We start from the raw sequence: 24,437 nt of genomic DNA on the forward strand, positions 1-24,437 counted from the left end.
TTATTTTAGTTTTTTTATTTCATGTAAACAGTTTGTTCCACTGAAATCGTACTAGTTGGACTAACGGACCTAGATAATGTGACTGTAGCTTGGTTTCGTCCAGCATGTATTCAGGTTAATCAGACCAAATTGGCCTTGGGATTGTGCAGAGGTTATTAAGATTTTCATAAGTTCAGAAGTTTTTCAAAACAAGAGGTTTTTCAGAAGATTTACAAGCTCTCAATTTGATTCGACTTCAATTAATTTGGGTATATTTCAGTTATAATGTCTATTTTGCTTAGACTTTAAATAAATGATCTCTCAGCTAATGCTATTAATTATATATGGGACCTTCTAACTTGGTACATTACAAAAATACTAATTTGACAAATTTAATTATTAGTTTTTCATAATTTTTCATCAAATTACGGATGTGTGTACGGAAAGTTGTTATTGGGTTAACCGTTCAACGAGCCTGTATCCGAACACCAAAAACACTATTAGGTTATTCTACACATGCAATAGAGGTCTTAAACCTGACAAACCACTGGGTTTCGGGCCGGGTTTTTTCAAGTATAGGGCAAGTTAGGGACTTTCCACATGTGTTTTTGCGTGCGTCTGCGCTGTTTTTCTATCTAAACATGCGCTGGACAGATGTCTTTAACCACTGTATCTCATGTTTTTTGTTCAGCGTCTCGAGCATTATCGCCACATTCTTTAGACACCATGTCAAGTTAAAATTAACTAAATAATAAATTTTTTAAAACGCATCTAGAGACACCTGTGTTTCATTTCATTTGTTGTGCTGCGTCTAGCTTTTTTAGCGCAGGTTTCACAAAGAACTTTCTGAACAAGTTTAGGTTGCAAAGAGGACGTCATGCGACTGTTACACATGATTCCAGATTGTTTTTTACCCTGTAAAGTTTCAGCACTTGATAAACAGTAAGCCAATGCTTTTTTTTCCATTTGCTCTGGAGTGAAAACAATTTCAGAAGTTAAATGCTAAACCAATTAAAAATCGAATCATCCCAAAGGTCTAAAACTAATGACTATTTTAATAATCGACTAATCTAACGATTATTAGAACGATTATTCGACTATTCGGGTGATTTTTGCAACAATTAATCATTAGCTCTTAACAGACTATTCAGTTTGTTCGTTGACTTAAAAGGTTGTAATAAACGTGCTTACTAATGATAGAGGACAAAATTATCTTTTAAAAATACCTCTAAATGACATTCATTGAATTAAAGGAAAAAAATTCACAGCAAAAAATCCTATTGTAATCAAGTGTTTTGTCTTGTTTTCCATTTAAAAATATCTAAAAATCCTTAAAACACGACACATTTACCAGATAGATAAACAACATAAAATATATTTAAACTTGCTTTCAGAGAATGTATCTTGAATAAGTAAATTTTGTATACAAGTGTATTTTTTCACTTGTTTATTCTTCTGCCAGTGCAGTAAAGTCAAAAGATAATTATATACATTCTCTGAAAGCAAGTCTAAAATTCTTATGTTGCTTCAGGTAAATGTATCTTGTTTTAATATATATTAATATATATTTTAAAATATTTAAATATTTAATAGCAGTATAGCTCCTAAAGTAAATGTATTTTAAAGGAGTTTTAGATATTCATATTAGAAACCAAGCCAAAACAACAACTATGAATCCATCAGCATATCGCTGATTTTCTTCACAATACGATACACACCGCAACACTTGTATTATGATTCACTATGTGGCGAGCCATCCATCACGTTGTAATCTAACTGGAGCAAGCGTGCGCGAGGGATGAGCGTGCCCTCGCCAGAGTGTACATCAGCTGCGTTCAGTTTCAATCTCTCCCCCTTAGATCGGGTCACTTCACGCAACTCATAGAAGTGGTGCTGACCGCACAGAGATATGCCAGTTTTGGAGTTTGTACTTATTTACATGACCTGCTTCCCAATTATTTGAACTTTAATAAAGGATGCATTAAAGATATAACGGCTGGGTGTTTCTTTAAAGACGCTCTGACATGCAAGTTTTGCTTCAGTGGAACGGCAGCTCCGGCTCCGCTTATTCCACAATGGGAGTGCTTCTGTATTTAGTTACTTTGTATTTTTTTTATCATTTCCTCATATTTGGTGATCTACATCACCTGAAGCTGTTTGGAAATTTGAGTGCGTCTGGACTGTAAGCTGTGTTTTCTCTCCTCAGTCAGGCGCGAGATGCAGTGCTCTTTTCATGTGCCATCATTAGTTTCATATCTGATCTCATGTTACATTAAATTAGATAAAAAGAATATTCAACAGCGAAAATTTGTGTTGACAATTTTTTTTTATTGTCGACAACGCTGACTAATCGTTTCAGCCCTAATGACAATACTCATATTCGCTTCCTTACAGAAATGTGAAACTGGCCGAACAAAGCACTTATCAGACTTGACACTTGGTTAAGAATATACAGGCAGTGACAGTTTGATTATTTTTGTTTGATGATTTTCATAATTTAAAGATCTATGTATTGTGCCATGTGTCCGACACTGCAATAAACGTTCTATATTCCAGAGTCCCGTGAACCTTCGCAATGAACCTTCGGCTCTGACTGCATTGAGAAAGGCTCATCTCAGAGTTCGCACTATTTTAGAAGACCTTCTTCTTTATTATTGAACTGTTAGGCCTAGATATGATCTGAATACATAATACAAATATTGATACATGGATCTCAAGTATTAATACAATATTGTGAGACAAAGTATTGTGATTTAATTGATATATGATTGTATCAGCACAGCCCTAGCTGATGCCTTTCTTTCAAATATTTGATTATGCATTATGTTATGTATACTTGGACAGACAGATGAAGACAGCAACTCAACTATGCAAAAACTTGCTCTTATGTACATACTGAATAGTTAATTAGCCTTGCTCCACTATAACATGTTTGCTCAAATACAGGCAAATTATAATAATGTGTCAAATTTCATGGTTGGAAGTCAACAGTGTCTGAAAATGAAACACTTAAATTTACACTAAGCCAGACACTAAAAGTGAATCATACACACGGTAACTTATTATTACTCAGGATTTGGGGCTCTCCCACAAAGCTATGTGGGTTATCAGAACACATATGGCCATAGCTGCTCCTGCTCCCTTCCCCCAACCAATGTGTGCAGCCCTTGTTAAGACGACACTAAGTCCTAACTGTTGTGTAGAAGGCATCTTAAATTAACCCTAAACAACCTGGGGGCTGGGATTCCACATGCAGACACCGTTTGTATAATGCCACACACCAGAGATCCCTTAGACAAGAGCTGAGATGGGCGGCATGCAAACAAATGCCTGCTGGAATCGCTCTGCATCCCACACGGCCTTGAGCTATTTTCAGTTGCAGGAATTCCACAACATTCCAACCAGTGTCAGAAGACTTGGAAAGTTACATCCTTACAATTCGGGTGGGGTAGAAGCCCAGCTGTTGGCAGCGATATGGAATCCTCTCTGCCAGGGTCACAGACCAGGTTGGCAATGCTCGGTCTACAGAAGAATGTAAGTTTGGCCGACAGCCATGGCTTTCTGCAAAGGGACCACAGGCATGATCTGCCACGATAAAGATTCGATCTTGGATGACTATGTGCCTTCCAGGAACTCCAGTGCCTGAATAAGGATGTAACTCTAAGGATCAGTTTAGGTTTACAAAAGAAAATGGATTTCAATAATTTTAGTCTCTTCAGACTGCACAATTATCAAAAAAGTAATGAGTATTCGAACCAATAACAGCTGAGTTTTTTCATGCTACTAAAGCAGGTCAATATGAAGTTTGAAGTTTATAGTGTACTGACAAATAAGACAGAATAAAGTAATTCAGCTCAACACTTCTTAGTATATGTAGCCTATAACAAATATGGCATAAATTTGAACATATATGAATCTAATGATCTAATGTAACTCCTATTAAACACAATTACAATATCAGGGGCGATCATCGACAATTACAATTTGTGGTACTTCAGACCAAAGTCCAAGCAAAGCATATGAGAGAGTGTTGGTCTAGTTACATGCCAGTACAGGGAAAAGAAAGAGGGTGCATCTTTCATGCCTGACAGAATAAATGCAGGTCACCTGCTCATTTGCCTGTTTTAAATAAAGCAGTAATGGAGCTATTATCTGGCTTGAGTTCATCTTTCTGTGGTGATGGCAGCGAAAATGTGCAACCTCTCAGTGTGGCAAATTTGCATGTGAAAATTAAGCTTTCAAGATGTAAGGGGGATTTTCCAATCAAAGTATCAAAAACACACATTTACCCAACATTAAGTGCTATAGCTGGTGACTGTACAACACGTGTGGTCTAGCAACCATTGATGACATCAAAACCTAAGTCGATGATAAAGGCCCAGTTAAAAGGAGGTCAGTTTTGAAGAGTGAAATCACCCTGGTAACTTAGTTTAGCTCACCAAAGCTCCTCCTCCTGCCTCTCAAGATTGGTTTGTTTTGTGTGCTTCACCAATCTCTGCAGGTCTTTTAGTTTTTCATTGGACAACACCACATGCAGTTTAATAAGGAAGCAAGAAAAGGGTGTAACTTCCTGTGCTCTGATGATCAGTGGTTTTATCACAATAACTGGGTCTTAGACTGATATTAGTGAAAGTCTCACAGTTTGATCAGGCACTGCATCAAATGGACTTAAGAGATTCTTAGCTAAGATGACGAGTGCTATCTTGGGCATCACAAGCAGACTTGAAGAGATAGCGGTGAAATGGTGAGAGATGGGGCCTGAGGTCTGTTAATCATGCATGAGGACAGAATAATTACACAAGCAGGGTGACGCTGACCCTGACAGCTCTAGTTTCTAACTGTAAATAAGCCAAAAGTTTAAAACATCAAATTCACCAACAGCCTGAGAAGGGTCCAAAACATTATGGCATCAAGCCCATAACTCACTCATTTCCAGACAACATGCACTGGATATTGATATGATTTCAGGGTGGGCCAGTGTTGATGTTGAGCTAAGAGCTATGCTTAAAGGGATATTTCAGACAAAAATGATTATTTTTGAATTATTTTCAAGTAACAAATTCATTCATTTTGAAATGCCACAAGGGTGAGTGACAGAACTTCCATTTCTGGGTGAATTATCGCTAATATTTTGGGTTCAATACAAGTTAAGCTCAATCAACAGTAGCCCTGACGCGATTATTAAATAACCGTCTAATTGCTGTTATTTGATCTAACCACTGTTATTTGAGACAACCGCGATTATTGGGCATTCAAATTCCAATCACATTTTAATGCCCAAATAAGGGAATTTTTAAGTGAAGATACTGTATAAATGCCATGAACGGCATGATTATGTGTCTTTTAGTCGAGTCCAAGCATCACTGAGCCACACCGCGGAGGTCAACAAACTTCTGTCCTGAAGAGCGCGTGAAGCAGTGTGAGCAGAGGCTCGTGCCAAACTCCCGTGAAAATATAAACGAACAAGTATAAACTTTGATAGTGAACTGGTTTCACTTTAAACGATCGTGTAATGGCAAAAGTTCCTGGTTCAGACGAGCTGTTAACACGGAGTGTCAAAGAGTGTCACTTACTCTATTTCTGTGGAGTGATACAATGATAAAACTAAATCTCAAAGGTTTTGCTTCGTGACAAATAAGGGCTTGTGGGTTTAATCGGAGCATTAAAATAACGTGTGAAAGTGAAGAAATTAGGGAAAACAATTATTTTACTATTGCATAATATAAAAAATATTATTATTATTATTATTATTATTATTATATTAATATACACACACACTACCAGTCAAAAGTTTTGAAACACTTATTCTTTATTATAATTTTTTTTTTCACATTTTAGAATAATAGTAAAGTCATTAAAACTATGGAATAACATAAATGGAACTATGGGAATTATGTTGTGACTAAACAAAATCCAAAATAAATAAAAACTGTGTTACATTTTAGCATCTTCAAAGCTGTCACCCTTTGCCTAGAATTTGCAGACATGTACTCTTGACATTTTCTCAACCAACTTCTTGAGGTATCACCCTGGGATACTTTTTAAACAGTATTGAAGGAGTTCCCATCTATATGCTGGACAATTATTGGCTGCTTTTCTTTATTATTTGGTCAAAGTCATCAATTTCAAAACTTTTTTTTTTTTTTTAATTAAATTTTAGTTTTATAATGAAATAAATTAATATTTTCAAACATTTAAGCATACAACTTCAGATCAAAAGGTTTTTAAGATCATGAGAATCATTTCAGTCAAGTGTTTCAAAACTTTTGACCAGTAGTGTGTGTGTGTGTGTATATATATATATATTATTTTAAAAAAATTATAAAATGAGTTCAAACAACAAGTGTAAAATTAAAATTTACCAACATTAAAGTTGACCACAAAGAGACATATTTTTATGTATTTAGAAATATTTGTATATTTAAGACATTATTTTTCATGTTATACATAAGTTTATAAAGCCTTAAAAGGAAATCATAGTTTATTCCCATTTTATTTTTTTATTTATATATTTGAAGTTAAATATGTAAAAATGACTTCTTAAGGTGTATGAAGCACACATTCAGAAAATAAGTACACCTTAAAAAATATGACAATTAATCGTGAAAGCCCTTAAAAGAGTAGTTCACCCAAAAATGAAAATTTGCTGACAATTTACTCACCCTCAGGCCATCCAAGATGTATCTGAGTTTCTTTCTTCATCAAAACAGAATTTAAATTTTCATTTCAGGCCTCCTCCTCTAAAAAATGCAAGTGAATGTACTCCATTTTTTTGATGGTCCAAAATGCATATTTAGGGTGCATCAAAATAATCCACATGACTCCAGTCGACAAATAAAGTTCTTCTGAATGCAAACGATTAATTATTTTGAGAAACAAAACAATACTTATATACTTTTTAACTACAAATGTTCACTTCCATACATCTCTGTGACATGTGCTCATGAGAGGGATGACGTAAGCTCGTTGGTAAGGTCACGCGTCATGTGGAGTCAGAAGTGCGTAGCCCTAAAACAGACAATTGTCAATCACAATTATTTGTTTGACAATTAATCGTCAGTCAAATTTCATAATCATAACAGCTTTAATCGACAGCATTTGTGGAAAATGCTGAATACCACAAAAATGATTTTTACTTGTACCTCTTTTTTTTCATTTTTTTTTTTTCAAAAGCAAAAATCAAGGTTACAGTGAGGCACTTCCAATGGAAGTTAATGGGGCCAATGTTTTTTTTTTTTTCTTTTTTTTTGAGGGTTTAAAGTTAGAAATGTAAAGCTTATAACTTTATAAAATAACTTTAATTCTTCTGTAAACATTTTTTTTTATTATTTTAGCTGTAAAGTTGTTTAAATTGCTGTTTTTCAGTCGTTTTTGGGTTTGCTGCATTACCTCGTCCTGACAACTAAGTTGTAAAATTGGATAGGCTTTAACTTTACACAGAAAAAAACACCCACTGGAGGAAGAAAGTTTTGTGTCTCAAAGGTAACAGTTTCGCAATTTCAGTTCCTCATACACCGCTATTTTATGACATTAGAAAACGTGTTAAATAGCACGAGTCACTGAAGAATACAAAACTCAAATCTTCTATAAGAAAACTCCATAACCTCATGCCCAGGGGCACTACACTGAGAAAAAAAAAAAAGTTGGTTTAATAATTCAATAGTGGATACTGGTTTCACAAAATGAAAATGAGTTTCCTTAAATTGAAATTGAAATGTAAGTTCTACTCAAATATTTTTTTGTAGCAAAACATAACTGAATTCAGTTTCCCTAACTTCAATTTGATCTGTTCAAGTAACATGCAAAGCATGCTGGGAAATGTAAATCCCCTGCTCGGTTTCAGTAAAACATCAAAATCAGAATGAGCTTTATTGCCAAGTGTTCTCATGTACACAAGGAATTTTTTTTGGTGATAGGAGAAACAAGTGCAAACAGAACAATACAGTGAGACACGGAATATAAAACAAGGTAAGAGTAAAAACAGACATACAAATAATAGGACATATATCAGAATGCTGTTTGCACATGTGCAAATGGTAATGTATGTGCAAGGTAAGGGTATGTACAGAATTTAATTAAATATGTGAATTTACATATGTACATGAGATACACTGGCGGCCAAAAGTTTGCAATAATGTACAGATTTTGATCTTATGGAAAGAAATTAATACTTTTATTCACCAAAGTGGCATTCAACTGATCACAATGTATAGTCAGGACATTAATAATGTGAAAAATTATTATTACAATTTGAACTAAAACTACTTCAAAGAGTCTCATCAAAATATCCTCCACGTGCAGCAATGACAGCTTTGCAGATCCTTGGCATTCTAGCTGTCAGTTTGTCCAGATACTCAGGTGACATTTCACCCCACACTTCCTGTAGCACTTGCCATAGATGTGTCTGTCTTGTCGGGCACTTCTCACACACCTTACAGTCTAGCTGATCCCACAAAAGCTCCATGGGGTTAAGATACATAACACTCTTTTCCAATTATCTGTTGTCCAATGTCTGTGTTTTTTTGCCATCTCTAACCTTTTCTTTTTGTTTTTCTGTTTCAAAAGTGGCTTTTTCTTCTCTTTACTGTTGTACATGAAACTGGTGTTAAGTGGGTAGAATTCAATGAAGCTGTCAGCTGAGGACATGTGAGGAGTCTATTTCTCAAACTAGAGACTCTGATGTACTTATCCTCTTGTTTAGTTGTACATCTGGCCTTCCACATCTCTTTTTGTCCTTGTTAGAGCCAGTTGTCCTTTGTCTTTGAAGACTGTAGTGTACACATTTGTATGAAATCTTCAGCTTTTTGACAATTTCAAGCAGTGTATAGCCTTCATTCCTCAAAACAATGATTGACTGATGAATTTCTAGAGAAAGCTGTTTCTTTTTTGTCATTTTTGACCTAATATTGACCTTAAGACATGCCAGTCTATTGAATACTGTGGCAACTCAAAAACAAACACAAAAACAATGTTAAGCTTCATTTAATGAACATGGATTTCAATTCATTTATTGTTATTCAAGGATAAGGTGTTGGAGTGATGGCTGCTGGAAATGGGGCCTGTCTAGATTTTATCAAAAATTACTTTTTTCAAATAGTGATGGTGCTGTTTTTTTAAATCAGTAATGTCCTGACTATACTTTGTGATCAGTTGAATGCCACTTTGGTGAATTAAAGTACCAATTTCCTTCCAAAATAGCAAAATCTGTACATTACTACAAACCTCTGGCCACCAGTGTATGTATTTACATTATTGTACTATGGTGGAGTCCTGAAGCAGTTTAATTGTTCGTGTAAAATGGCCTGAGGGTAAAAACTGTTCTTGTGCCTGGATGTCACTCAGTGCTCTGTAGCACCGGCCAGAGGGCAACAGTTCAAAGAGGGAGTGGGCAAGGTGTGTGGGGTCCAGAGTGATTCTACCTGCACGTTTCCTCACTCTGGAGATGTACAGGTCTTGGAGGGTAGGCAGGGGGGCACAAATTTGAGCTTGTTCAGCTCAAGGTTGTTGTGACTGCACCAGACAACCAGCTGATCAACCTCCCATCTGTATGCAGACTCCTCACCATCGCGGATGAGGCTGATGACCATGGTGTCATCTGCAAACTTCAGGAGCTTGACAGAGTGGTTCTTTGCAGTGCAAAGAAAGTGTACAATTCGTGTACAGGGAGAAGAGCAGTGGAGAGAGAACGCATCCCTGAGGAGCGCCAGTGCTAATAGTGAGGGTCCCAGATGTGAGTTTCCCCAGTCTCACTAGCTGCTGCCTATCTGTCAGAAAGCTGGTGATCCATCAAAAGATTGGGGTGGGCACCGACACTGGGGTCAGTTTGGTTGAGAGAAGATCAGGCATGATGCTATTGAAGGCTGAACTGAAGTAAATAGGATCCTTGCATAAGTCCCAGGTCTGTCGAGGTGTTGCAGGATATAATGCAGTCCCATATTGACAGCATCATCCACAGACCTGTTTGCTTAGTAACAAACTGAAGGTGGTCCAGCAGGGGTCCAGTGATGTCCTTCAGGCAGGCCAAAACCAGTCTCTCAAACGATTTCATGACCACAGACGTTGAGCAACAGGTCTGTAGTCATTAAGTTCTATTTTTTGGGGGGGGGGACCAGAATAATGGTGGAGTGTTTGAAGCAACAGGGAACTTCACACTGCTCCAGTTATCTATTAAAAATCTGTGTGAAGATGGGGGCCAGTTGGACAGCGCAGACATTCAGACAGGCAGATGAGACACCGTCTGGGCCTGAAGCTTTCCTAATCTTTTGTTTCCAAAAGACCTGGCACACATCCACCTCACAGATCATAATTGCAGATTGAGTAGCAGGAGGGGGGTTCCAGGAGATGTTGGTGTGTGTGAAGATCAGCGCGGGGGAGGGGTGTGAGACTGGGCTTTTCAAACCTGTAGTAACAGTTCATCAGCCATTAGTTGACTCTATACAGAGCGAGGGGGAGGTGTCTTGTACTTGGTGATGCTTTTCAGGCCTTTCCACACAGATGCAGAATCGTTGGCTGAAAACTGGTTTTTCAGCTTTTCAGAGTAGCTTCTTTTAGCCATACATTGATGCAACAAATATTATTCACATAATCTCAACACAATTGGATTAAATATACCTATATGGATTGTACAATTAAATTAAACTGAGACCAAACACAAACGAATTGTGTTGCATTAACCTATTTTAATTAAGCAAGCAGTAAAAATCACATTGCGTGAAGACCATCCGTAAGATGTCTGAATCCATATGAACATTTCGTAGCAATGTAATCATATTATTTTTTGATGACTGTGCTGAATTTCACTTGGACTTGAATTACACAATATAATTGTGTACTGGTTTAGTATTTTCAGTAAAGCTGCTTTCCCCTTTTTTCAGTGTATAATGTCTTAATCCAGCCCTGTTGATCATCATGACATTATCTGAAAAGTTCAATAAAAGTAGCACACTACACTAATACACCATCTTTAGAATTTTGGTACAATTCTTGGTGCCCAACCCCTACTTTTGAAGCTGAGTATTTTAACATTTACAGATTGGACCCATTCACTTCCATTGTAAGCGCCTCACTTTAACCCAGATTTTTGCTTCTTTTATTTATTTTTATTTTTTTTAAGAAAACAAGGAACGAGCCAAAATTAATGTTTAATGGTAATCAACATTATGCCATGAAGGCTGTCAACTGAGCTTAATTTTATTGCACTCTGAATATTCCTTAAAGAGTTCCAAAAAATCATCCTAAAACAGGCCTGATTAAATTGTTCTTTTTTTATAAACTTTGAAAGACATGCATAACATTTCTGATCAACTTGGCAACTCTGTTTTAATACACAGCAAGAAAAAAAAAAAGAAAAAAAAACACTAAATTGCTTGTCCTCAGGAGGAGAAAGTATGAAAACGAGTTGTGTGGAAACGTCAAGCGACTAATCAAAGCTTTTAAAGGCACTTAGCCCCATCTTTCCTCCGCCTCCGTCTCATTGTTCCAAGCATGGCTCTGCTGATGAGTGCGGAGTAGAAAAATGGCATGGCAATCCTTGAATCCCCATGATTTGTGCTTTAGCTGTGGGAGGACTCATCAAGATGCGGCCTTGGCGAGAACCTCAACTCCCACTCACCACTTCAATCATGCTAGAGTTCATTCTTACAGAGCTTATGTTCCTTCCAAACAAGCTATAGTCATTTACATTCCAAAACATTTGTTTATTTTTCTGGATAAAAATGACAAAAGAAGAGCATGCCAATATATATATATATATATTATTATTATTATTATTATTATTTATTTACGATTGTTTTACAAATTGCATTGAATTGATAATTGACTCAGAATTTTGGATGTAAAAATCCTATTCATTTTCTCCATAGCAAATTTTGTTGTTGTTGTATGTTTATATATTTTTATGTACAGTACTGTGCAAAAGTTTTAGGCACTTGCATAGTGAGGATGTCTTCTAAAATAATGCCATAAATAGCTTTCATTTATCAATTAACGTCATACCAAGTCCAGTAAACATAAAAAATTCTAAATCAATATTCGGTGACCACCTTTGCCTTTAAAACAGCCCCAGTTCTCCTAGGTACACCTGGACACAGTTTCTCTTGGTTGTTGGCAGATAGGATGTTCCAAGCTTCCTGGAGAATTCACCACAGTTCTTCTATCTGTTTAGGCTGTCTCAATTGCTTCTGTCTCTTCATGTAATCTCAGACTGACATGATGTTCAGTGGGGGGCTTTGTGGGGGTCATGACATCTGTTGTAGGGCTCCCTGTTCTTCTATTCTAATCTGTTCTATCTGAAAAAGTAATGTTTGGGAGTCTAACATTTATATTTCCTATTGACACACTAAAGCTGAAGATATAAATAACCATCTTAAGACAAATGCTTTTGTGAAACATCTTATGTGCCTAAAACTTTTGCACAGTACTGTACATTTTTAAAGGTTTATAACTAATAAACCTGTACAGACTAGGGGTGTAATGGTTCGAATTTCTCACGGTTCAGTTTCTATCATGGTTTTACAGTCACGGTTTTGTACAGTTCGGTATTTCCTTTGTTTAGAAAAAAATATTACTGCCAAATCCAAAGAATAATCTATTTGGTAAACACTTCAACAGGTTTGTCCTTAAATAACAATCATGGTTTTACAATAGTAACCATAGTTTAATCATGTTATTTGCAGTAAAATCATAGTAACCACAATATAAACATACTGTCATGGTTACAATATATAGTAAAATCATGGTTAATATATAGAAACTATAGTATTACTGTTATAAAACCGTGGTTAATTGTATCAATGCAATGATTTCTGCTCAGAAAACCATGGTGATAGCACTCATGGTTACTACAATATTATTATTGTAAAACCATGGTTCATTTTTGTCAGGGTCCTTTACTAAAAAACAAAAAAACATTTTCTCTAATTACTAAATCAACATTTTAACTTAATACCTACACTAATACACTACATGCATAAACATAAATTGTACTTCATATTAATCTCAACTAGGGATGTGCAAGAATAGTCGACTAAACGGTTCTGATGCTGCTAGTTGACACGGAATTACTAGTCGGTTAATATTTCCCCCCATTAAACTGATCATCATTTTTACACATTTACGTTTGGCTTTATATTTTTACAGAGGCTGCACTTAAGTTACTGTCATATTATTGTTACATATTTTAAATAGAATTAATAATACAAATATTATAAAAAAAAAAAATAAAAAAAAAAAAAGAGGATAGCTGGAGCAGATACAGAGTTTAATTTCACCTCAGGCGGCGCGTGCAGGAAAATGTCCTCTCGCTAGACAAGCAAACTCAGTGAAGTAGTTATGAAATCACTTTGGTGGTGGTGCGGGAATCGGCTTTCCAAACGTTTGAAAGTCCCTATGGATGTTGTCACATTTGAGTCTTCTTTAAATCTGTGCATGCTTATAAGTTATTTTCCCGCCGAGCGGGCTTTTTCAAGCGCAGGATAGGCGCCTCAGGTGAGTCAAGTCCCGTCTTTCACCGGACCATGTTGACAGGTTAATTTTACTCATCAAAAAAATTTATGCTTTTGAGTAAGTAGCCTAGAAAATGACTGTTTTAGACTAGGTATGCCATTTCTTTTAATCTGCTGATTAAGAAGGCTATTTTCAACGAGATGCCGACTGATTAACGTGTTAAACTATCTTTTATTCTTGTGTGCACGTCATGTTTAGAATACATTAGGTTCATTGTAGGCTACATCACAGACCTATTTATTCTATAACTACTTTTTTTTTTTTTTTTTTTACATTGTAACTGTTATTGGTTGACGTTCTTTACCGAACAGCTGTCATATTAGATCAATGGTTAATGCACGACTGCACATCATGAAATACGCGCAACTTTTCAACGCATTTTTTCTCTCTCATAGATTTGGCTTACCTGTTAATTATTTTCAACAATGTCCTGACTGTTTTAATATGTTAAGTAACTTTTACTTGGTGATTTCCATTTAAAACAGGCTTTTAATGGTTGTTCCATTGATCCTGCACTATTCATTCAATTGTTTTCAATAAATATGCCTGTTAAATATTCGCAAACGTTGATTCAGTGAATGCGTGTCATGTTCTATATTTAATGTACAATTATCATAATTCAAGGCGAGCATGTCGCGGATAAATGCCCCTTTTCAGTGGAATTTAGCTTAGGATTTGGAATAGATTAAGTATTTTAAATGGGTCGCATAAACAATTTTTTTTTTACTGTTTTCTGAAGGTTGGTTTCTCTTAAGACTAGTCAGTTACAAAACTTCTGTTTAAACGATAGTCAAATTAGTCACAGCGCACATCCCTAATCTCAACATATATTCAATATTCAGAATCCGTACATCACTATAAAAGAAATAATCTTGCTATTAAAATGCATACGAGAAGGGATGTTGTGATAATGCTGCTTGAGTAATTTAATCATGCATGGAAATCCCACATGAACACCCCAAGCGATTTAGTTTTTGTTTCATGTCTGTTTGAATTAGCATGGAGTGTCTCCTTAAAAATTGAAGGGAGTGTGTCCAGTTTCAGCTCACCTGCAGCTCTTTCCCTGGGTGATGTTGGCGTAAAGATTTAATCATGTATCAATGTATTACTATAACGGCATCTTAATGCCATTAATCAAAGCGCATTATTGACGCTCGCGATAGATTACAGCCGCGCGAGGAAACAGGAAGAACTTGCATGCCCATTTTAAATAAACCCTCACTCGTGTCGAGTGATGTCTGCAAACAGTACTTGTTTTGTAAACGTCTTTTGACCGTTGCTGTTGTAATTGACTTCAAAAAGAAAATGTTCCTAGAAAGGAGAAACGCAGGGGGCTTCTCTAATTGCCATTTTCAACTACACACAACACGTCCAGAACTGTGATGTCATCAAGTTGACCCACGTGAAACACAGGTGGAGCGTATCCATTTACAGATCCATTCAGGTGCATTAACGGAGGTTGTAACTGTGCCTGTCTGCTTGACGCTTTGTTTTCTTGAACAAAACTTGTGCTCCAGATGCATCATTAAACTTGAGGTGAACCGACCGCGGTGCCAATGCTTCCCAAACCATGGATGGCAAACCGTACATGGCGAACCGTGCGTTTCATTTTTAAAAAAATTATGTTTAATAGCAGATTTCCTAGTCAAGAACACCACCACCCGTGAATCCTGCAGAGAAAGACCCATCAATTGGAGTCACGGCAAAGCGCGCTAAAAGAGCTATGCAGCAACCTCCCACTTCCATGACACACTGTGAATAATGCAATCGAGACGGTCTCCCTACACTCTCAAATTACTTATATATGGATATATTTGAATATTTTGCAGTAATTAAAATAGATTGTTTTATTACTTCTAATCAACAACTTTCAATCAGTAGTTTCAATTATTTCCATTGTTTTCAATTCAATTATGTTATCCATGAAATTGTAGTTCATTCCCTCATTAAAGACAAAGTACGCAACAGGGCTCGACAATAAGGACTGCCCGATGGCCCATGTGATAGAGGCTCGGGCCAGTTGCAAGAACTGTCACTTGCCCGATCGGGCCAGTGCTGCATTTATAATGTTAGTGTTAGCAGACAACGAGTGAGAGAGCACAAAAAATACATGGAGTGAACAAAGTCTTCTAACCGAGCACTCAGAGACAAGAGAGCATGATTATAGTTAGCTCGTAAAAACGAGCGAGCGTATAATATACTGGATGCGGCGAGGCACAGTCACGTGAGCACACAAGACCGTGCAGACAACCGTGGAGTCACGGCTCTCCGAGAACTGTCCTAAATCTTTTCTAAGTGTCTTAGAAGCAGCAATTACCAATGTGAAGAAAATAGCAGAAAAAACAAACTTCAGGAATCTCACAATGGGATTGCACGTCTTGCGCTACATTTTAAGTATCCCTGCACGTTATTCACAGTGCGTGAAATTATCAACTTTTTTCGATTTAACATTTTGGTGAAAATTAGTACACAATGGAACACAAGAAATCGACAGTTTATTTCTGTTGGACTGTCCATCTCTCCCCATGGATCTCTCTCATAATCTCTCTCCGTGCAGCGTAGACACTGTTTAACGTGCACACGCACTTCCAAAGGGACAGCGTTTAAAAAAGTCATCCTCATAACACACCTGTTACATTTCACATTTCTGTAGCCTACAGGTATTTTCTTTCTGTACTTTGGGTATCAGTTTTGGTCTTGTTTCGGTTGTCTAATTTTATGTTTATATCCACACTGGTCTGATATCCAACTACTAGATATTACACATCACAACCGATTTAGTAGCCAGGTCTCCTCTCTCAGGAATTCATATGTTTTATTATATTCAGCCAATAATCAAATCTTTAACTCGGAGACTAAATCTTTGATCCTGCTTGTAAAAACACTACACATGGCCCAAAAGTTGACAGCATGACCAAACGGGTGACCGAAAACCCATCCTTTGCTTCACAGAACTCTTCACTTAAAAACACATGTGTAAATGGTAGGACAGCAGAGGTTAATCTGATTTATGAATTTATATCTGTAAAGCACTTATATGGGATTACATATGGCATAAATCATACCTTGCAAATGATAAATGTGATACAATTTTAAAGGAAATTGCCTTAAAAAATAATATATATTTATTTAGCTTCGGAAACATTATTTTAAAGCCATGATGATAACAAAAAAAACAGCTTTTTGTCATTTTTGTGATGGGGCCAGTGAAAATTTTGGCAGGGCAAGTAAAAATCTGAAGCACCGGCCCAGTAAAATCCTTAGCATTAAGCCCACAGTCTTGTACATTCGTCTTTTTGTCTAATTTTGTCAAATACTTATTTTGCTTCAACTCAAAGTGATTCAGCTCGGTTCTGATTGGCTTGGTTCATAGCTTTGAATTGGATATTATATAAACTTCTATGAAATCCCTATGGAAAACACACATTATGGAATGAAGACAAAGTGAAAAAGTGGGCAGGCACTGCTGCATAGATTGCATTGTATTCACCTAAAAAGGGATGATGTTGTTTTAATTGGTCAGAAATACTTGTTTGTGATTCAGAATCATCTCAAAGGAGGTAGCAGATAACTGCCATTTGCGCACCAAACCGCGGCAGCACTTGACACTGATTGGTGTTTAGGCAGTAGTGGTTTCAAGGTGCCAACAATCCACAATTAACACTTGCATCATTCCACGCACAGTGTTCCCTCTCCACTGGCCTGTTTCTTAGTATAATTCTCCAATATGTGCACACCAAACCTTCAACGACGTGTCTGCCTGGCAACTATGGCCGACAAAACCAATCCCTACGAAAACATTTTTCAGACAGTGTGCAATTACGCATATGCATAGAGTCAAATCCAGGCGCTGGAGTGCTTAAACTGAAAGGAGGCATTGAGTGATGCCTGGAACCAATTTGCCATCGTATGTGGTGAAATGTCATGTTCCTGCAACACAGGCATCACAGATTCTAGAGAGCAAGAGGCTTAAGCTCTGTTTAATGAGGACATTTTTTGCCGTTGCGATTTCGATCTGTCATGTTCACTGAATGACCTGACTCGGAAAGGGAAATTCAAGTCATTACGGATCCAGAAATGGACTACTAAAGAGCCCAGTGACATCAGCTCATTACAGAGGCCTTCTAATAGAGCTTGATCGGCCAAGACACACTGGCACTGAGCTGACAGTAGCACATAAGGGACTGAGAGGGAAGATCAGGTTATGTGCCAGAGGACAGACCAGTTAAAAGGAGTCAAAGTTCCCTGGGTTCTTCTGTACCCATGAAGCCACAGACCTAATGATCCAATTACTGTATTACTCTACTGTCTCAACCCTCTGACATGAGAAACTGCCTCAAGCCCTTTATATGGAGCTGATGCTTAAATGTATCACCTAACCAGAGGTCAATCCTTTTTTACGTCTAAGGCAAGATTATAAGTATAAGGTTAAATGGGATCACACAGATAACTTCAATTAGTTTAGCTGTACCCCAAACAAGCTCTCAGTGGGAGATGCATTCTTCACAGCAATGGTAAAGTGTTGTGACGGTTTTTAAGAGAAATTCTCTGAACACTCCCATAATTAGGGAGATCTCAGTGATGTTGCCTGGCCCACACGGAGGGGTAAAAGCAATGAGATCAAAGCAGCGGTACTACTGTGAATGTGAGCCAATGGCCTTCTTCCCTTGTAGACCTCTATAGAGTTTAAATCTGAAAATGTGACACACTTAATATTAGAGATTATTATGCAGGGTGATTAATTAAAACGCTAATAGAGAGATAATGAAAACAAGGAACCCTTCTCATTCCCAGACCAGATTGTGAGATTTTACAGAAGATCATTACTTATTAAACTGACAGTTGACAGTTTTAATCACATGCACTTTGCACATTCAGACCACCTTAAACATCATATGTTGCCATTGATGATGGTCAAGTTCACTAATAAGAGCTGTCATTCTGCATATTCCACACAACTTTCTATTTATCTTTTTTTATTCATGTTATTTCATCTCATACAGTCTGATTTGACCACCTGTCAAATTACACATAAACATGCGTATGTCATTATAAACTTGACTTCCCAAAGTTATCCAAAAGTCAGTCAGCACAACAGATGTCCTCCCATGTTTGTGTTTATATTAGAGTCAGCCTAATTACACATACACTGAATGTCACCCGTCAGCCAACAGAGAGGGTTGGCTAACAGAAACCCATCTGAACTGAAGCAAAGACAGTTTCAGAGATAAAATTTACCTTTGACGAGCCGTTCAGTGGTGGACTGTTTATTCTGCTCCTTCCCCGACATCTTCAGTGTCTCTCGGTGGAATAATCGTAATTCCTCTGTGTAGCTGAACCCAGCTAGTCGCGTTAGCCCACTAGCTCGGCTAAGCTACTGGCGTTTCACTTGGCGAGGAAGAAAAGTCCCGACCGCTCCGCTATAAAAGCGGGGAAACCGAGTCACAGCGCTCGTCTAACGTCGGTATGTTGATATGTACACTCAAACGGTGAGGGGAAGGGGGGAGGGGGAGCCCACTGTAGCGGCTGAGTTTTATTTTCTGCCGTGTCTGTCCTTCGGGGTTTGCTCACACAGGCGACCCAGCTGCTGTCAATTTCTCTCAGGGAGGGGGAAGAGGGCAGCGTGAGCGCGCGAGGAAATGCGCGATAGCGAAAGGGCTCTGCGCGAAATGTTGGCTGTGTTGCCAGTTTTTGCCACACGGCCACAAACAGTAAATGTTTATTCCTGGTTGTTTTGATTTCAAACGAATAGGTTATGCGTCTTTTTTTCGCGCTTTTTTTTTTTTTTTCGTTTCTCCACTCTTTTTTTTATTTTTATCTGCTGAGTCGTCCCGACTCTCTTTTCTCGCGGATTAAAATCTAATCCACAGAGCAAACGGATTTCCTTCAACATGGCGGCTCGTGCTCCGCGCATAGATGTATGGGTAGTGTAGTTTTTGTAAGAGGTATGTAATAATACATGATCAAAAAAATTGGCAGACGTGATGAAACTACGTAGAGCTGTAAAATTATTCTAGAGGTTAATACGATTTTGATTACATGCATATATTGTTATATATCCAATAAACTCAGAGAGAGAGAGAGAGAGAGAGAGAGAGAGAGAGAGAGAGAGAGAGAGAGAGAGAGAGAGAGAGAGACGGGGGAGGAAGTTAGACCTTGATGAATGGGAAGAATTTATAGGCTACACAGTAGTACAGCATCGTCACCCAGTGGTCAGATGGAGAAAATTCAGGGGCATATCAAGTTTTAAAGCTGACTTCAATAAAGCACGTAATTTAGGTAATGAAAAAATATTTCAAAATATTGAATATTGAAATTATATTTTAAAGTAGTTCTACCAGAACTTTGTTTTATTTTCAAATTCACTTATAATTTAGATATCAAGTATCAAGCTCTTCAGAGACGCTATAGCAGGGTCACACGATGTCAGTCCTGGACATAAAACTGTAAAAGTGGTCCAGACCTTATATTTTACTACCCCACACTCAAACATTTTAAGATCTACGCATTTCAATTTCATAACAAAATTCCATCAAACTGAATTGAGTAATCTGTAACAAAATACAATTAAAAAGTGAAATATTTTAAGTTTATTAATTTAATTTAGTTAAAAAATGGCACAGTTCAATTTGATGGAATTTTGTTATGAAATTTAACTGCATAAATCTTACAAAAAGATTAAAAAAAAAGATTATTTGATGAGAACATTGACCCGAAGGTGAGACACTATCTCAAAACATTTTAGGCTTTGGAGAAGCCCTTGTGTTTTTTCTTGTCAAAATAAAATAGGATCAAATGGTCATTGCCTCAACAACAGAAGGAAGCCTACACTGTGGGGAAAAAATAAAATAAAATAAAAAATCAGTTAGATTTGCTGCAAAACCCCGGCAGCTGTGGTTGCCAGAAATATACCATAAAAATACAGTGACCATGTTTCAGGCTTTACAAAGTTTAATTTTGATGTCTGTATATTTTACGATTCACTACTGTTTATATTAATAAAAGATATGCTAGACATACTAACCTTCTGGAACAAATAAAGTTTGCTTTTCATTTTAAAATGTATAGTTAATTACTGTAGTCATTAAATAAAAGGCAAAAGACAATTCCAAAAGCAATTATAATTAATACACATGTAGAGACCATGCACTGTGTTACTCACACAAACACAAAACACACATGACACTAAAATAACGCAATAAACATTAACAAAACTACAAAACTACAAAAAAAAAAAAAAAAAAAAAATCACAGAACACACAACTGAAATTAAAAATGACTATTCCTATGAAACATAAGGAAATGTGATGGGCCACACAGGGACTTCTGGGAACACCAGATTATTTTTCACTGTAATTTTAACAACTGTTTACCGTAAAAAGAACATTTATTCTCTTGTTAAACATAATATACATTTTTACAGTTAATTATACTGTAAAATCATATTTTTTACATCTAAAAAAACAATTTTTTTTATTGTCTTTTACAATGTACACACCGAATGTGAATGGAGACATTTTTCAGTGAATTATAGCCTATGTATATAGGGTCTGAATACTTATGTTAATGTGATATTTCAGTTTTTTATTTGTAATAAATTTGCAAAGTTATCAAAAATCTGTTTTTTGCTTTGTCATTATAGGGTGTTGAGTGTTGACAGATGCGGAAAAAAATAATTTAAAGCATTTTAGAATAAGGCTGCAACATAACAAAATGTGAAATAAATGAAGGGGTCTGGGTACTTTCTGAATGCAGTGTGTGTATATATATATATATATATATATACACACAGTACTGTGCAAAATTTTTAGGCACTTGTGAAAAATGTTGCATAGTGAGGATGTCTTCAAAAATAATGCCATAAATAGTGTCATAAATAATGTCATACAAAGTCCAGTGAACATAAAAAAGATAAATCAATATTTGGTGTGACCACCTTTGCCTTTAAAACAGCACCAGTTCTCCTAGGTACACCTGGACACAATTTTTCTTGGTTGTTGGCCGATAGGATGTTCCAAGCTTCTTGGAGAATTCGCCATAGTTCTTCTATCTGTTTAGGCTGTCTCAATTGCTTCTGTCTCTTTATGTGATCTCAGACTGACATGATGTTCAGTGGGGCGCTCTGTGGGGGCCATGACATCTGTTGCAGGGCTCCCTGTTCTTCTATTCTAATCTGTTCTATTTGCAAAAGAAATGTTTGGGAGTCTAACATTTATATTTCCTACTGACACACAAAAGCTGAAGATATAAATAACCATCTTAAGACAAATGATTTTGTGAAACAAATATATACATATACTGTATAGATATAAATTATAATAAGCACTGAGTATGAGTGAGTAGGCTTCAATACAAAAGTTAAAGATAAAAGTGCATGAGAGTGGTGACTGACTGTAACAATATGGTGCTAACTCTCCAATTGAATACGTTGGCTCTATTGTTTCTAATGATTCTCCAGTCTCCAAAGACAATCCAAGTAACACATTTTAAACCCGTCAAGCAAGATGCAACACCAGAGGGTGACTTTTTTCTGCATAGATGGGAAATTATTTTGCTATTTTAAGCATGAACATTAAAACACAAGCAATACCTGAATTAGTCCCATTTCTTTGTTTGCTTTATATAAACATTTCAATAGTCTTCTCTTGAATAATTTCAGTTGTGATTGGAATATGTTGGCAGAGGTGTAGGCTATAGTAACGAAGTGCAAATAATTAGTTACTGTACTTAAATATTTCTTTGGACTTTTACTTTCACTTCAATACATTTTGAAGAGAAAATTGATACTTTTACGCCGATAAATTTCTCCAGACCCTTTCGTTACTTTTGCGACTGAATCAAAATCACAAGCGAAGCGTGCACCAGATTACGTGTTCCGTCGTCTGACTCCACTGGGGAAGACAAGAAACTGCTCATGTGAGCTTATTTATTTATTTATTGACTAATTAATTTGATAAGTTTAGGCTTAAACATTATGAAAGCTGTTAAATAATGAAGTTATGAGTCCCGCCTTTCCAGGAGACCTGTTCATTTAAAAGTCAATCACATGCGTTTATATTTTACATTTAAACAAGTTATGATGTGTATGAATAATTACCAGCACTCATGAAAATGTCCAACAATATTTATTTTTATATTTTATGAAGATGTGAATGGTATTTGCCTAAGCAAAACTTGCTTTCTGGTGGTTGCTATAGTGTTTTATTTGCTTTGTAGCACATTAATGCTACAGTGTGTGGTAACTAGGGTTTTCTGGATGGTTGCTAGGGCATGCTATGCAGTTGGTCAAGGTGATCTCTGCTGTGTGTTTTGGCGCATTGCTACAGTATGTGGTTGCCAGGTTGTTACTATGCTGTTGCTAAGTTGTTTTCTGTTTTTTGCACATTGCTCTGCAGTTGACATATTGTTCTAGGTGGTTGTCAGGTTGTTGCTATGCTGTTGTTAAGTTGTTTTAACTGTGTTTCAGCACATTGCTATGCAGTTGCCAGGGTATTCTGGGTGGTTGCATATTGGCCCAAATGAAAAGAACCCACCCCCACAAGTCTCTGTTCTTGTCACTAATATGACTCAACTCCCTCCTTCAGTGTTCCAGTTTTTATGGACTGTTGTGTTCATTTACACTCATCCCATAAATATGATCAGTTTGATGTGACTTGAATGCGTGGTTTCCAGTGGTTTCACCAATGTCTTCTGAACGGATCCAATTGGTTTTGGGTGAGAATTGACCAAAATATAACTCCTTTTTTGACTATAAATCTTGACATTAGCAGTCTCCTTGACAATCAGGATTTCAAGCTCGATGACACTTCCTATAGCGCCATTTAGGACTCTGTGCATGCGTCAAGCACTAGAAAGTGAAATCAAGCTTGAAATCATCATGCCTAGAGATTGCAATGGCAAGATATTCAGTGAAAATTAGTTACAATTTGGTTTGTTCTCACCCAAAACCAACTGAATCGCTTCAGAGGACATGGATTTAACCACTGTAGTAGTATGGATAACTTTATGCTCCCTTGCTGTGCATTTTGTAGCTTGAAATATCTGGCCACCATTCACTTGCATTGGAATTGACCTATTGAGGGCAGTGGTGGCTCAGCAGTTAAGGCTCTGGGTTACTGATCAGAAGGTCGGGCGTTCAAGCCCCAGCACCGCCAAGATGCCACTGTTGGGCCCTTGAGCAAGGCCCTTGACCCTAACTGCTCCAGGGGTGCTGTATCATGGCTGACCCTGCACTCTTTATATGTGCAAACATATAATGTGTGATAAATAAATATAATTATTAATTATTAGAGCTGACATATTCTTCTAAAACTCTTTGTATGTGTTCTGCAGATAAAAGAAAGTCATACACATCTGGGATAGCATGAGGCGGAGTAAATGATGAGCACCACCTATCAAATAAGTTGCCATGGGTTTAATGAACTGTTCCGTAATTTATGCAATATACTTGTACTTTTCATACATAAGTAAATTTAATATCAGTTACTTTATTACTTTTACTTAAGTCATTTTCTCATGAGCTACTTTAACTTTTACTTGAGTCAATTTCCATGAAGGTATCTTTACTTTTACTCAAGTATGACAAAAGGATACTTTATACAACACTGTATGTTGGTTATTTTGAGTTCTGTAGTAACACAAAACCACTGACTGGATGGGAAAGGTGTGAGAATCTTAAACTGGACATAGATCGTTACTTTATGCAATAAAACTGGCAGACATTTCTTATTTATTTCATATTTGGGTAACACTTCATAAGAATTTACATGATTACCGTGACCGTCACCTCATTATTTTTGCTTAACAAATCATTATTGCACTTTCGAATAGAAATTATATATCGAACAGGAAATATATATTTACATGTATAAACTATACATATTTGATTGAACTAACTGATCTTTTAGGCAGTGTGATTTTATATTCTTTAATTAGGCTACAGTTTTGTTGTATTA

The 24,437-nt window shown here is 36.7% G+C and overlaps 1 protein-coding gene across 2 annotated transcripts in view; it reads right to left on the minus strand.

Moving 5' to 3' along the window:
• LOC127432238 (serine/threonine-protein phosphatase 2B catalytic subunit gamma isoform-like) overlaps positions 1–19,202 on the minus strand; it is a 61,729-nt gene extending 42,527 nt beyond the window's left edge. Inside the window, exon 1 of one of the 2 annotated variants that reach the window (XM_051683155.1) lies at positions 18,721–19,202. In XM_051683155.1, coding sequence (XP_051539115.1) covers positions 18,721–18,772 — 52 coding nt within the window. In that variant the 5' untranslated portion in view covers positions 18,773–19,202. The remainder of the gene's footprint in view (positions 1–18,720) is intronic. The other variant, XM_051683154.1, reaches the window with a different exon arrangement.
• Between the last annotated feature and the right edge of the window lie 5,235 nt (positions 19,203–24,437).

This window comes from Myxocyprinus asiaticus, chromosome 42, assembly GCF_019703515.2.
Source record: "Myxocyprinus asiaticus isolate MX2 ecotype Aquarium Trade chromosome 42, UBuf_Myxa_2, whole genome shotgun sequence".
Classification (NCBI taxonomy): domain Eukaryota; kingdom Metazoa; phylum Chordata; class Actinopteri; order Cypriniformes; family Catostomidae; genus Myxocyprinus; species Myxocyprinus asiaticus.